The 13,747-nt window shown below is 28.2% G+C and overlaps 2 protein-coding genes across 5 annotated transcripts in view; one reads left to right on the forward strand and one right to left on the reverse strand.

The window, feature by feature from the left end:
* Positions 1-5,787, reverse strand: part of LOC107449371 (GATOR complex protein Nprl3) — a 30,996-nt gene extending 25,209 nt beyond the window's left edge. The window contains exons 1-3 of one of the 4 annotated variants that reach the window (XM_016064874.4): positions 5,668-5,787; positions 3,332-3,461; positions 174-234 (exon numbers count right to left, since the gene is read on the reverse strand). In XM_016064874.4, the coding sequence (XP_015920360.1) occupies positions 174-234; positions 3,332-3,449 (179 nt within the window). In that variant the 5' untranslated portion in view covers positions 3,450-3,461; positions 5,668-5,787. Of the gene's footprint in view, positions 1-173; positions 235-3,331; positions 3,462-5,516 lie in introns of all 4 variants that reach the window. The other 3 variants (XM_043051149.2, XM_016064875.4, XM_071178324.1) reach the window with 3 other exon arrangements.
* A 195-nt stretch (positions 5,788-5,982) lies between these two features.
* On the forward strand, positions 5,983-9,487 carry LOC107449373 (KAT8 regulatory NSL complex subunit 2). The gene has a single exon (XM_016064877.3). The coding sequence runs from the start codon at positions 6,220-6,222 to the stop codon at positions 7,558-7,560; it is 1,341 nt and encodes a 446-aa protein (XP_015920363.2). The 5' UTR covers positions 5,983-6,219; the 3' UTR covers positions 7,561-9,487.
* Positions 9,488-13,747: the final 4,260 nt, after the last annotated feature.

The following is a 13,747-nucleotide window of genomic DNA, read 5'->3' on the forward strand; positions in this document are numbered from 1 at the left end:
ATTTATATCATGCTAAATCTTCATTTAAAGATAGCAAACTCTATCACCCTCCCAAATATTGCCAAATCAAAGAATTAAGCCAAAATCTTTTACTCGATCTTGTATCACATTTGTAAAAGAAACAAAAGAAAAATAAACACTAAGAAAGTAGAAGTAAAAAAAATATAACTTACTGGGAAATTCTCAAATCATCTTTATGATCACTTAGTATAGCATAAGGACTCTTCTTGCTACCTAAATGTTTAAAGAAATGTGAGTAAATTTTTTATGAGGGTATCATACACATTATTTATTATGCATTATAAAAGAAAAGAATCTTAGTAAAAATATTGCATATATAGTATAGCAAAAAATGAACAACCACTCAAACAATAATACAATAGAGAGACTAAATAAAAAAAATTTATTTATGGTGAGTAGTATGTGAAATCTATCAACAATCTCCAAGATCCAGAGTTGTTCATATTAATTATGAGAGAAATACTTGATTGAGTTTGACTATGGTTAGCAGGATGTAGTTTCTTTGTAGGATTTAAGTATTATGGTTGGTTCAGATACATTTAAATTTGAATATGATGTAGGGATATTTAACAAAGAAAAATGAATAAAATTGATCAGGAAAAACTGATTTACTAAATATATATAAAATTAAACTTGCCCACATTCCTAAATTATAAAAATAAAGAAAAGAAATCTCTCAAAGGGCTCAAGAAAATCATTCTCTTCACATAATGAATATTTGGTAAAAATAAAATAAATATTTAACGGTTGGGACCAGGAAGCCGAAACCTCTGGTCTAATCACCAATAATTCGAAATTAAAAGTAAATTAATTGTTCCCAACGGACAGTGAGGAGCATGGGAAGAGATCCATGGTTGGTGATTTATCGAAAGATAACATAGATAAAAATAAAACAAACTCCCCATAATCAAATTAAATTTGAAAATAATTTGGCGAAAGCAAATTGCCAAAAAGATTATGAGAATTAGTATAACCATTAAACTGAAACATTTTAAGGTTGTAAGAAATAATGAATAAAGAGTTAAAAAACAAATTTTTGTTTTTGACTTAGTCCAGACAGTGAGTCTTACATTAGCATTCAAACAAAAAGTTAGCCATTACATTGACTGTTAAGAAAATAATAAAATATTTTATATTTGCTTTTGATAAAATGTAATAAGAATAAAATAATTAGCAATAAAAAATAAGTTTAAGAAATTAAAGAAATTTTAAAAGATAGGAAATATGTAATGCTTATTGTGATATCACAGGAAGTAACTCACATTTGTGCTGCAATTTAATAATGAAAATGTTACCATTCAAATGTGAGCTTCACAATTTACATGAACACAAATTACAATAAAGCACCACGAAAGTTAAGATTCCCATGCTTTTTTTTTTAGTTTGTTCATGATGTGAATAAGACTCGGGACATAACATAATAAAAGTGATCACCTAGTTACAAGGTTTGTACAAGTATTATAATTACAAGCATTGGAAACTAAACTTTCAAATACATTGTTCTCTTTGTTGCATCAAGAAAGATAGACCAAAATTCTAATGCATCACCATTGAGAGACACCGTATGAGTCTAAGTTATGCACATAAACGATGGGTGTACATTTGGTATTTTCGAATTTTCTTAAAATTACATAACAAAAGTAATTTTATATAATCCAAATTATTTCTAATCTAAAAGGCAACAGTTCCAATTGGTTCAGATTTTCGAAGTTCTTCTGTAGCTGTGTCTATTTATATATATTCATGTTTATATAAATAACCTAAATATAGAATAGGTGCCTAAAATACTCGGTAGCTCAATGTTTCATTTTGCAACAGCTACACCACATTGCAAAAACGTAATGAATTTTTGTCCAATTGAATGCTAGTAAATATGGTCAAGTGGAACATTTTTAGAGGACAAGAGCAAAAATTACAGTAAAGCTTTTTTGGTTCAAAAATGAGGAACACTCTCTCTCTAGATCTATATACAGTTATAGTCAAATTCTTAAGAAATATAATATTCTCATTTTCAGACAAGTTAATGAGACAAATAAAAGAGGATGAGATAGTTCCTAATATAATAAGAAATATTTTCATTGAATAAAAGAGGATGAAATATATTCTCATTCATTTTCAAAAATTTAAATTTTTAATTAATCATTGCTCTGGAATATTTTTTATTAGATTTTTAGAACAATTTTAACTTTCAGTTTAAATCAATTTAAATTAAGAGTTTAAGGTATTTTTTGCTTTAATATGGTATCATAAAATGTAAGATTAGACACTCATTTTTTAAAATATTTTTTTCATAAATTTTTTTTTCTTTACTTTAACTTAGTAAGGAATAAATTTATATAGATTAAAACTCAGAGCATGAAAGTTATTTTAAATTTTATCTTTAACAATAAGTAATGAAGAAAACAATTATACTTCATCAGTATTCAATGACTTTGTAGTAGTTTTAAAATTGACAGTTTCTCTAGTCTCACATAAACATTTACATATGTTTGAAAAGTTGAATAAAAACAACTAACTTGCCCATTCCAGGCCCGCAAGGCAATCAAAATGATTATACACAAAACAAGTCAAATAATTCAATAATTAACTTTCTTATTTTGTGCTCTTCAACATTGCTGTTTAATTTAATTTAATATAGTACAAATATACTTTTTGTTCAAAACAAATATGTTATGTTTCCTCATTAAAATGGTATATATATATTAAGGTTTAAAAAAGAAAGAACAGTTGTTTAATGGAAATTCACAAAAAACAATGCAATTATTTCCAAAAAAAATATATTAAAATGCAAGAAGTATATTGAAATGCAAAAAATTAAAATACAAAAATAAAATAATAAATGTCTACAATAATATGATAGCAATGAGAGTTCTGTTTCTGTAATGTCATTAACTTTTTCAAATTAGCCGTGAAATATAAATTTATGTTTACACACACATTATAAACAAAAATTATATTTTCTGCATTTAAATTGCTACAAAGGTCTATAGTTCTAAAAAAAAAAAAAAAAAATTTGAATTCTTAATATTTTAATTCACTCTTTCATTGCCCCAGAGTAAGAAACAAAACTTAACTGAACACTAAATATACCATAACCGGTCAAATGACCGGTGTTTTTAACTATTTTCCTTCCCAACATTCATATTTCACACCATCAACCAATAAACATACAGTCCGGTCATTTGACCGGCTATGGTAGAAATAAGTATAGATGAAGTGTTGGTATGTTTAGTGTTAATAAGATCAAAGAAATCGTTTAGTTGTTAAAATAAATACATCCCGTGGATTAAAAAAGGAAGAAAAATACTACCTTTAACACCATTTTCTCTATTGACATCGAAAATAAAGGGATAGCGAAATAGTAAACGATCTCCTTTACTTCCAGAGGTGACTAAAAACAATCCAATTGGAACTGTCTCATCTACCATTTTGTAAATTATCTATTAAAAACAAAAAAAATGTCAATTTATAAATTCAAAAGTTCTATACACAACTATTAAATTTAAAATTATTAAAAATTTTGTACAGCTAAACTTAGATAACCCAAAGGAGTGTCAAAAATCGAAAGTATTTCAAGTTATCGAAGTATATCTTTTCAACTAACAGAGAATTGAAATCATGCTAATAAAAATTATTTTCAATATATTTTCCATACCATTAAGAACAAAAAGAGTTCTCAAAAAGAATAAGAAGAAAGTGAATTATATTAAAAAATATCAAGTAATATAAAAGATATGACAGGGTGCATAGTCAAATCTTTCAACTAAAAATAAGCACCTTTTAAGCACTAAAAAAAATATTTTTTGATGTGATCCCTGTATTTCTGACAGATATTTCATTGTTATTCAAATACGCGGCAATACAGTGACATTGTCCCAGAATGTTACAGAGCTCTTGCAGAAAGAATTTTCTTTTAGAAAGTAAAGAATTTTGGTTTTTTTTCTGCAGAAATTTTTTATCTCTAAAATTATATTTAAATTTGCACATCGGAAGAGAAAGAAATGTTCGCGATTCTTCGATTCTTATTTGAGAAGAAGGAAAAATATAGAATAATGAAGTAAAAAATTTCTTTTCTGCAGAAATCATTCTTTGAAGCGCTCATTTTGCTCCGATATTTTCATTGATCCAGGTATTTCAATCGTTCTTAAGACAGTTATTGCTACGAATTTTTGCTTTGTTTTTTCGAAATCTCAATGCCTTTCATTGCTCTGTTATCCCCAGGAAATTTTTTAAATTACTGATATTATAAAGGCAAGTGAAATTCGAATCTCGGATTCGAGATATCATTCATTGACAAGCTCGTTTCGCGCTGATATTCTCGTTAATCAACATGATACATTTAATTTGCATGATTTTGCCATCATCCTTTTTTTTGGTAGTCACTGCTAAGGACTAAAAAATTTTTACATTTTATTCTTCGATGTGATGATGATTTACAAAATGCAAAAAAGGAAATAATTAGGGTTTTAAAGTCTGAAAATAAGAAAAAAATAATTGGCTAGCAAAAGTATGAATAAAATAAAATAAACACATAAAGAGATAAACAACAAAAATAAGAGCAGACGATAAAATTATAAAACTTTTTGTAGAACAACAGAAAGTTGTTTGCTTTTTTAGAGATCAGTTTGCTTTAGAATTTGAGTTTTCTTATAACCCGCTACGGGTTTTTCTAGTTTGTTTTATAATATTTTAACTATCCCGTTACGAGTACTTCATATTTGTTACTGTTTGTGAATAAAAAAAATTTTTATAAGAAACAGAACTGTTATTAATATAGCTTGATATGTTACAGGGTGTTTTCTTCGTTAGTAAAATGTGAGAATCCCGCCCATTATATTAGAATAAAAAAAATATTAGGTACATATTTCTTTAAAAATTAAATAAAATTTCATTTTATTCAAATAGGTTTTTTTTGTAAACACAACAGTTTGGTTACTTTAAATTTAATTAGTAACATGCATATTTGTTATTATAAAAGCATCTTGCAAAAAGATAATATAGTGTAAGAGAGGTTTGTCACAGAAAGCCCAAAAATTCTGCCACAGGGTTCAAATATCATGGAGATCACTGTTGGATTTGGTAATATTCAGCTTTTTCATAGAAGTTCTCAAAGATGTCCACAAATGATCTCAAAGATATTTTGAGAACATTTGTGTCTGTGTAAGGTGACAATCATCACAGGTTTTTGTCAGTCTTAACCAAATTTCTGCCCTTGGTAAGTTTAAAACCAATTTTTGAAGCCAAAAATCCAACTTAGGTACCATTTTAAAAATCTGTAGCTTAAAAAAAGGCTGATAACTTAAAAAATATTTCTAGAAGGATTTTAGAAAGTGGTTGTCTTATAATACAATGGTATTAAGATTTTTTATAAGAATTAATTTATATACATAGGTTTTAATTACTTATTTGTCGGGGTAGTTAAAGCAATTTAAGATTTAATTTTTAAAATTAAGATTTTTATGATAATATAATAAAATAAGTATAAATATTTCTACCGCAACGAAAAAATTTCTCACTTGGCACCTTAGGAAATGTATTGATAACAAAAGGGTGATTATGATAAAAAGGTTAACAAAAAGAAAATATACTATAACTAATATCTTCAAGCTTCATAGCAACTGTTACAATAAGAATTTCCTTATTTACCCAATGAATTTCATTTTGCTATAAATTCTGCCAAGTATTATCTTCGTTTGTTTGGAGGTTTAGCACAGGTCGATTTTAGTTGCCTGTTTCTGCTTTGATGAACAGTAACCATAATTTTTTATAAAAACTAATATTTAAACTGTATAACTTTTAATTTTAACATTTGATCGAATTTTAAATGCAGCTAAATTTTTGAAAAAACATGTTAGATTTAAAATAAAATAAAAAATACAAAGCATAATAATGACACTCATGAGAGTATTTTTATTTTTTAAAATATTTTAAGAGAGACTTTCAGTATGCAGAACTAGACAACTAAAGTCGTTTCATTACTTTAACGAAAGAAGTAAATAGTCGTCAAAAATGGTGAATTCAATGATTCAAACTTAATTTCTTTGTATTTTAGCTATAAATAATTCTTCATTTAAATACTTGGCATTAAAATCCCTAAGTTAATAGTTGTTTCATTTCCTTAGAATCAAATGTAGAACATTTGACCTACTTTTTCTATCTGAAAATATTTAGTAATTATATAATTGAAAATATATCATTATGGCAAGCTCAGCTTCAACGAACCGCAGTTCTCCGCCTCAACGATTTTGTAAATATATTCATCGATACTGCAATCAGACACGATTAGAAGGATATGATTATTGTATTCGGCATATTTTAGAAGATAAGACTGCACCTTTTAAGCAATGCATGTATGTAAACCAGCCAAACAAAAAAAGATGCACAAATGCTGCTCCTAAAAATGATAAAAACGATAAACGAGAGAATGTCTTCTGTCCTTTCCATGCGAAACGTGCTATGCTAAAAGTTAGAATTTCTGCACCTAAAAAGAAGCTTGTGGAAGGCCCTGTAGCACTTCTTAAGTCTCTAGAGCATTATTGTCATGATCCAAATCACGATTCCTCCAGTAAACGTGATGCTGCAAATTTTGATAAGTCTGATATTTCTGCCTGTAAAGGAGAAGCTCCTACTACCTTAAGTGACCTTGAACCTGCTCTTGATGAAGACAAACCTGTACAAGAGAGAGCTCGTATCGACAACGTCGACGACGACTTCTGCTGGGTTGAAAAATTTGGAGATTCCTTAGCAAATGCTGGAGCGTATACTCATAAGGAAATTTTGACTATTGCAAAAGAGAAAATTCTATATTTACAGCAGCTTTATTGCGAGGAACTAAAAGTTGTTTATCATCAGCTGAAAGAAAATCGAAGGGAATTTTTATCAGCATTGCACAGTTCACAGGTATCTACCTCTGAATTGCCGTCACAAAAATCAGATGAAACTTCTCTTCATGCTTTAATGCAGCATCATCGGCGTAGCGGGGCAGAGAGAGTTCTTCGTCACAAAGTGCAAGCAAAACGACTTAACACGGATAAGACCTCTTCGGTGCAACAAAATTGCACTTATGAAAGGAACGGTAAACAATGTAAACACGTTGCAATAGTGTTGACTAAATTTTGCAAGAATCATATTTTGTTTGATCAGAACCAATTGTTATTCAAGCCCTGTCCTTCAGGCTTGAAAAAGAAATGCAAAAGGCCAGTTTTAATCCTCGAAGAGGATGAGGCATGCGATATGCATCTTCACAGATTATTAAAATCAAAGCTGGGTCAATCTCGTCGGCCATCTTCGACGGAGGTGGCCCCTAAAGCGGTCCAAGTAGAGCCAGAGCCATTCCAGTCAATGGATGACATAGCTTCTTTAGGCTTAGATGCTACCGATCCTGGTTCATTATTTGGTTTGGATCAATATGGTGAACCTGGTGAATCTACAGATACTGTACTTTCTGAGGATCAGGCAGATTTGATGCAAATTCAACCAATATCTCTGACACCACCTGCAGATATATTGAGTGACAGTAGAAAATCAGAATCTGAATGAAGTGATTTTTTTTTATTATTCTCAGAACAATTTAGAAATATTATTTACTTATATGTATTGTGTTTCAAAAAAAATTAACTACTGTACATATGCTTTTTTTAAAAAATGTACCATCTTTTTTTGTGAAATTTAATTAAAAAGTTTGCAAGAGCTACTTTGCTATTACACGACAACAATGCTTAGTGACATTTTGACTTGAAGTGTTATTTTTCTATAAATATGGAAAACATCTATATATCAAGGGTAGCTTTTTTTTATTGTTCATAGAAAGTGCCACAATTGTGTACACTGCAGTGCTACTTTTAAAATCAGTATATGACAATAACATAAAGCGCATTAAGAAAAAATTGATCTTGATATTTAAATAATAACTAAATACTTTCGTAGTTTCTGATTAAAAACACATCCACAGAATTTCCCTTAAGAGGAAGTGGGGTGCATCCAGAAAGAATATTTATTTCAATATTTAAAGAATCTGTAAAAAAAATTTTTATTGCTTTGTATTTCTTAGAAATGTTTTTATGTGAGAGGTTTTCTCAAATAGTGTCAATAATTTAATTAAAGCTACTAAAGCAACAAATATCCATCTATGTATGCATACATATTTTTAACAATGTTTAAATTTTAAAACTAAAAATTTATGAAACTCTTGCTTTATTTAGATTCTTTAAATTAAATAATTGCAGAAAAACAGAAACTGTGAATTCTAGTGTTCTACAATACTTTTTTTTTTATTCTCTACTCAAGTGTTTTTTTTTATTTATTTCTTAAAAATATTAGTTAATTATGGCATTAAATTCAAAGCGGCAACTTGAGCACTTATTTAATGTTAATGAATCCAATTTGCCGTTTAACAAGCACAATTATTTGTGATTGTTTTAAATAGAAAAGTTAATTACTTTTTTAAAAACTTATATTTTTTCAGGTGGTGCAAGTGCACTCTCTTGACCACCTTGGTGTCCTGACCCCCTTATCGGAGATCAACACTCAATGCATAGTTTATTTATAAGTTCATAATTTATTTAATACTTTTTAACTTGATACTTAGCTTATTTACATTTTATATAGATAGCCATTAAATTCTACATTTTATTCAACTCTGCTAGAGCACCAAGGCAAAGACAAAATAGGCATATGCCTCCATGTTTGAAAATATGTGTTTCACTCCTGTTTGGAAAAAAACTTTTTTTTTTTTTACAGAAAATTAGTTCAATTTTTTTTTTAAATTTAAAATAAGTTTCCCCTTTGTATTTTTTAAAAAAAATAACAAACTTCACGAGAATTTTTCCTGATGCTTCCATTGATTTAAAAATATCTTTTAGATTCTAATTCCTGCTATGAAAATCTTCTGAATAATTCAATTTAAAATAACTTAACTTAAATTTTGCAAAATACTTACTAAAACTATCATTGTATGTCAGTATTTACAAGATTTTATATTTAATTACAATAATGTGTAAAATATAATTAATGTATTAAATTTTTTATAAAAAAAATTTCTTTAACCGCACAAGACCACCTTTGACTACAGCCTCAACGATTATAGTGAAATCTCTACCTTTATATTTTAACTACTATTTGTATTTTTTGTATTCATTTATGCACATTTAGTTTTGACTATTTATTACTTGCTTTAAATTGCAGAAATTTTAATTGTAAATTGCCAAGCTTATATTTTCTATATTAGCATTTAAAATGATCACTGTTTTTTTTTTTGTTTTTTTTTAATGGTTTATTGTAGTCTGTTTAAAACTAAGCTTTAACTGTTCCTAATAAACAGAATGAACATATACTCTAATCTTTTTTTATATTGTGTTTATACAAGATACATTGTGAACAGTGTTCATTACTTTTTAGCACATGCATGTGCAATGTATAAATCTTTGGTGACTTTTGAGCAATTGTAATAAAGTTCGTTAGTTGTGTATTGCTAACTTATTTTTTTGTATCCATCGTGCATTTATATTAACTCCCCAGTGCACACCATCAACAAGGTGCGTAGCGTTTTTAAAAGTGCTTAAATGTGCTTATTTACATTTTTTAAAAGCCCTTAAAGGTGCTTTTTTTATTTAGAGTTAGTAAAAAGTGCTTAATTTTCTATCTTTTAAAATGAGATTTTTTCTTTGCCATGTCGATTGCCGTTCTAAATTACAAAAAATTCATGATTTTTCACTATTTTCTCTGCAATATTTATCAAAAACTAGTTATTTTATCATGATTATGTAAAATTATTGAAAATGATTTTGAATTTTATTGATTTTATGTTCATAAATTAAGATTATAAAATATATTATAGATTAAGATCATAAATTTTGATTATCATAGATTTTTGATAAAATATTTTGATTAGATTATCATAGATTTTGATAGGTTATATCATAGATTAAGATAATAAATTTTTTTGAGTGCTTAAAAAGTACTTGAAAGGTGCTTATTTTTTGTTGAAAAATCTGGCTACGCACCCTGGTCAATTTTTTTTTTTTTACACTTCGTAAAATGAGTCAAAATTATAAATCAAACTAGTGGTGATTTGTTTTTAAGTGTTTATTTCTTTTAAATTTTATTAATCACAGCCGTTATCAAATAATTGGTTGAAAACTGAGGGTTTTTTTTTTTTCTTCCTTTTTACTTCAACTTGAAAGAAATTTTTTGCATGGTTAAAAAGAAATTAGTTGAGTTATTTATTGATTAGCAGTTTTATACAATTTTGAGAAATTTTTTTCCTATCATCTCAGCTAATTTCAATTTCAATTTTACTACTATCAAAAGTTTGTAGAGTGTAGGAGGCATAATTATACTCTGTTGCAAGTTAAGAAAAAACCATTATCTCTATGGAGAGAGCCTGTTTGCATCTAAGTGCATGCCAAATGGATGCCAACATATACCAGCGCGAACGTATACCAATATCGTGAGCCTTCTTTTTGCTTGCTTTCTTAAATTATGTGAAATGAGAACAAAAGTTATTGAATAATCATTTAACTAGTAATAAGGATTAATAAAAATTAAATCGTTACAAATATACCTCTTTCTGTTCGCATTTATGGAAACTGATGAAAGAATACTAAATATATTAGCTTGCAGAAGATTTTCTTCTACAGTGGAATAAGAGTAAAAATTCTTTATCTCCCATTTTATTTGGTTAAGGCATAGTATTTTTAGTGGTCCAAGCAAATCCAATATTCTTACGTCATATAGTTGTTTCTTTTTAAAGAACAAATGTTCTTCTTATTTATCAAAATATGTTGCCAAGTCTAGGATTCCAGTAAGGCTACAAAACTGTAACCTTTTTTTAATATTTCTGTAACGTATATTGTAAAAGATAGCACAAATTAAATTTTAAAAATTTTTACATTGTGTTGAAAGCATAATTGTGCAATTTGATAACGAAGTAAAATGGGAACAATATGCAGTCGTGGATGATTACTTAAATCCTATACATCGATGATCTTTTCTCAAATTGCAAGGGAGTACGGTTTGAATTAAGCTATTTGCCTTCTTGTGACAACCATTAAAATTTCACTTAATATTTCGTATTTTTAAATCAAAATCCTAACATTTGCCTTTAATCTTCATTCTCAATAGAACTCAGTTTAAATTGTATTAACATCTCCTTTGCTCTCATTGACCCTGATAGTGATTGGGTTAGAGTTATTTGCTTGAATTCAGGTATGACACATTTCCTCCACTGTGGAGAACACTGTAGGGCCATGGCTATGCCGGGGCAATTGAAGTTGTCCCAGCGGTCAAGGGAGTCCCGAATGAAAAAAGCACATATACTTTCAAAATTAGGATGTTTTAAAAACCATTCTTTCTTATATTTTTTTCTTTATTTATTTATTTATGATTATTATTATTATTTTTTTTTTTTGGAAGAACAGCAAGTTAAAAAGATAGTATAAAGGAAGAACTGTTGAAAAGAAATTTTCATTTTACAGTTATAAGTTTAAATAGGAAATGAGAACATTCTTTTTGAGAATTATTTTCTCTCTCTGAACAGCAGAGGGTTGTACAGGTATAAAAGGTCCAAAGCATTCAGTTGATCCCATAAGATCCTGCATTCAGTCTGTTTTTTTTAACAGTTGATCTATTCTGGCCCCTAAAGAAAGGTATTACATATTTCCATTTCTGAGAAAAAGAAATTTCTCTTGAAGGCGGAAATTATTGAGCGGTGTATGCCCGCCTTTCTGTCTCGCTGGACTGATCGTTAAGACGCGGTTCCCCAGCAGATCACCGAAGTCAAGCATCACTGGCTGCGGACAGTGTGCGGGTGGGTAACCATTTGTATTAGTCTGCGTAGGGACCGAGGGTGTGCGGTATGGGTCCTTGTTAAAGTGCTCGACTTTGCGTGCAGGTCGTCGGGCTTCAGAAGCAGAGGTGAAATCCCCTCTGCCGAGGATCAAAATTGTGGATGGCATGTCTTCGGATCATCCTCAGGGATGTTTCCCAGGCCGTCGCCAATAGCCCATTGTGCAGATGTAGTGCGACGTAAATGAGCTACAACATGCCCGCCTTTCTTGAAAGTAAATTAAGTGATGCTGCCATCGTATTGCCACAATCATGCCACTGGAGAATTAACCTCCATTGTTTTCTCTGGCCCACAACGGACTGTTGGCGGAAATTATTTACTTTCAAACGAATTTTAAATGTTACTGATTAATGTAATTATGTTTGCAATTTAATAGCTTATTTTATTTTTTCATTCCTACTTATTTTAAATTAATGTTTTTCTTTAGCGAAATAAAAGTGTCTTAAAAAACTTTAGCAATTTAATAGAGTTCTCAAACTCTGATGCGTCCTGATATAAATGTCACTTTTGACACCCTCATGTTACGAGTAATAATAAATTTAAATAACGAAATTTTAATACAGAAAATCAATTATTTTTTAGATTTTCCCGAATAGACTAAGTTGAAAAATATATTTTTCAACGTAGTCTATTATATATATATATTCAAGCATCAATGCCTTTAAAAGCGATTAAAAAGAAAAAGAAATCTGAAGTAAAATATTATTTGCTCGCATGACCAGCACGAAATATGTTTTGCTTCGAAAAATTTTTGGTTACAAAATTTGCCTAAATTTATCAAAGGGCCTGTTATTCTTGGAGTTTTATTAATTCTTTACCGCTTCCCAAAAAGATTTTGAAAAAAATACACAAAATCAACATATTTTTTATTTTATTAATAAATATGGGGAATTAAAACAAAGCATAATACACAAGTTTTAAGTTGAAATTGAATTTTTTTTTTATGTGTAAAAAAACATTTAGTTTGTCATGTGTAAAAAAACATTTAAGTTGCTATTTATAAAATAAAAAAAATAAAAAAAAAAAAAAAAAANAGAAAAAAAAAAAAAAAAAACATTTAATTCTCCATATCCCGATTTATGTCGGGCAAATGAAAAAAGTTAAATATTAGTCTTTTTATGCTAGTTTTTAAAACGAGGGACAACACAAAGTGATACTTTCTGAACGCAATAAAGTGATACGCCATTTTTTCCTTTTTTTTTNAAACTTTTTTTTTTTTTACAGAAAATTAGTTCAATTTTTTTTTTAAATTTAAAATAAGTTTCCCCTTTGTATTTTTTAAAAAAAATAACAAACTTCACGAGAATTTTTCCTGATGCTTCCATTGATTTAAAAATATCTTTTAGATTCTAATTCCTGCTATGAAAATCTTCTGAATAATTCAATTTAAAATAACTTAACTTAAATTTTGCAAAATACTTACTAAAACTATCATTGTATGTCAGTATTTACAAGATTTTATATTTAATTACAATAATGTGTAAAATATAATTAATGTATTAAATTTTTTATAAAAAAAATTTCTTTAACCGCACAAGACCACCTTTGACTACAGCCTCAACGATTATAGTGAAATCTCTACCTTTATATTTTAACTACTATTTGTATTTTTTGTATTCATTTATGCACATTTAGTTTTGACTATTTATTACTTGCTTTAAATTGCAGAAATTTTAATTGTAAATTGCCAAGCTTATATTTTCTATATTAGCATTTAAAATGATCACTGTTTTTTTTTTTGTTTTTTTTTAATGGTTTATTGTAGTCTGTTTAAAACTAAGCTTTAACTGTTCCTAATAAACAGAATGAACATATACTCTAATCTTTTTTTATATTGTGTTTATACAAGATACATTGTGAACAGTGTTCATTACTTTTTAG

Source organism: Parasteatoda tepidariorum, chromosome 3, assembly GCF_043381705.1.
Source record: "Parasteatoda tepidariorum isolate YZ-2023 chromosome 3, CAS_Ptep_4.0, whole genome shotgun sequence".
In the NCBI taxonomy this organism is placed as follows: domain Eukaryota; kingdom Metazoa; phylum Arthropoda; class Arachnida; order Araneae; family Theridiidae; genus Parasteatoda; species Parasteatoda tepidariorum.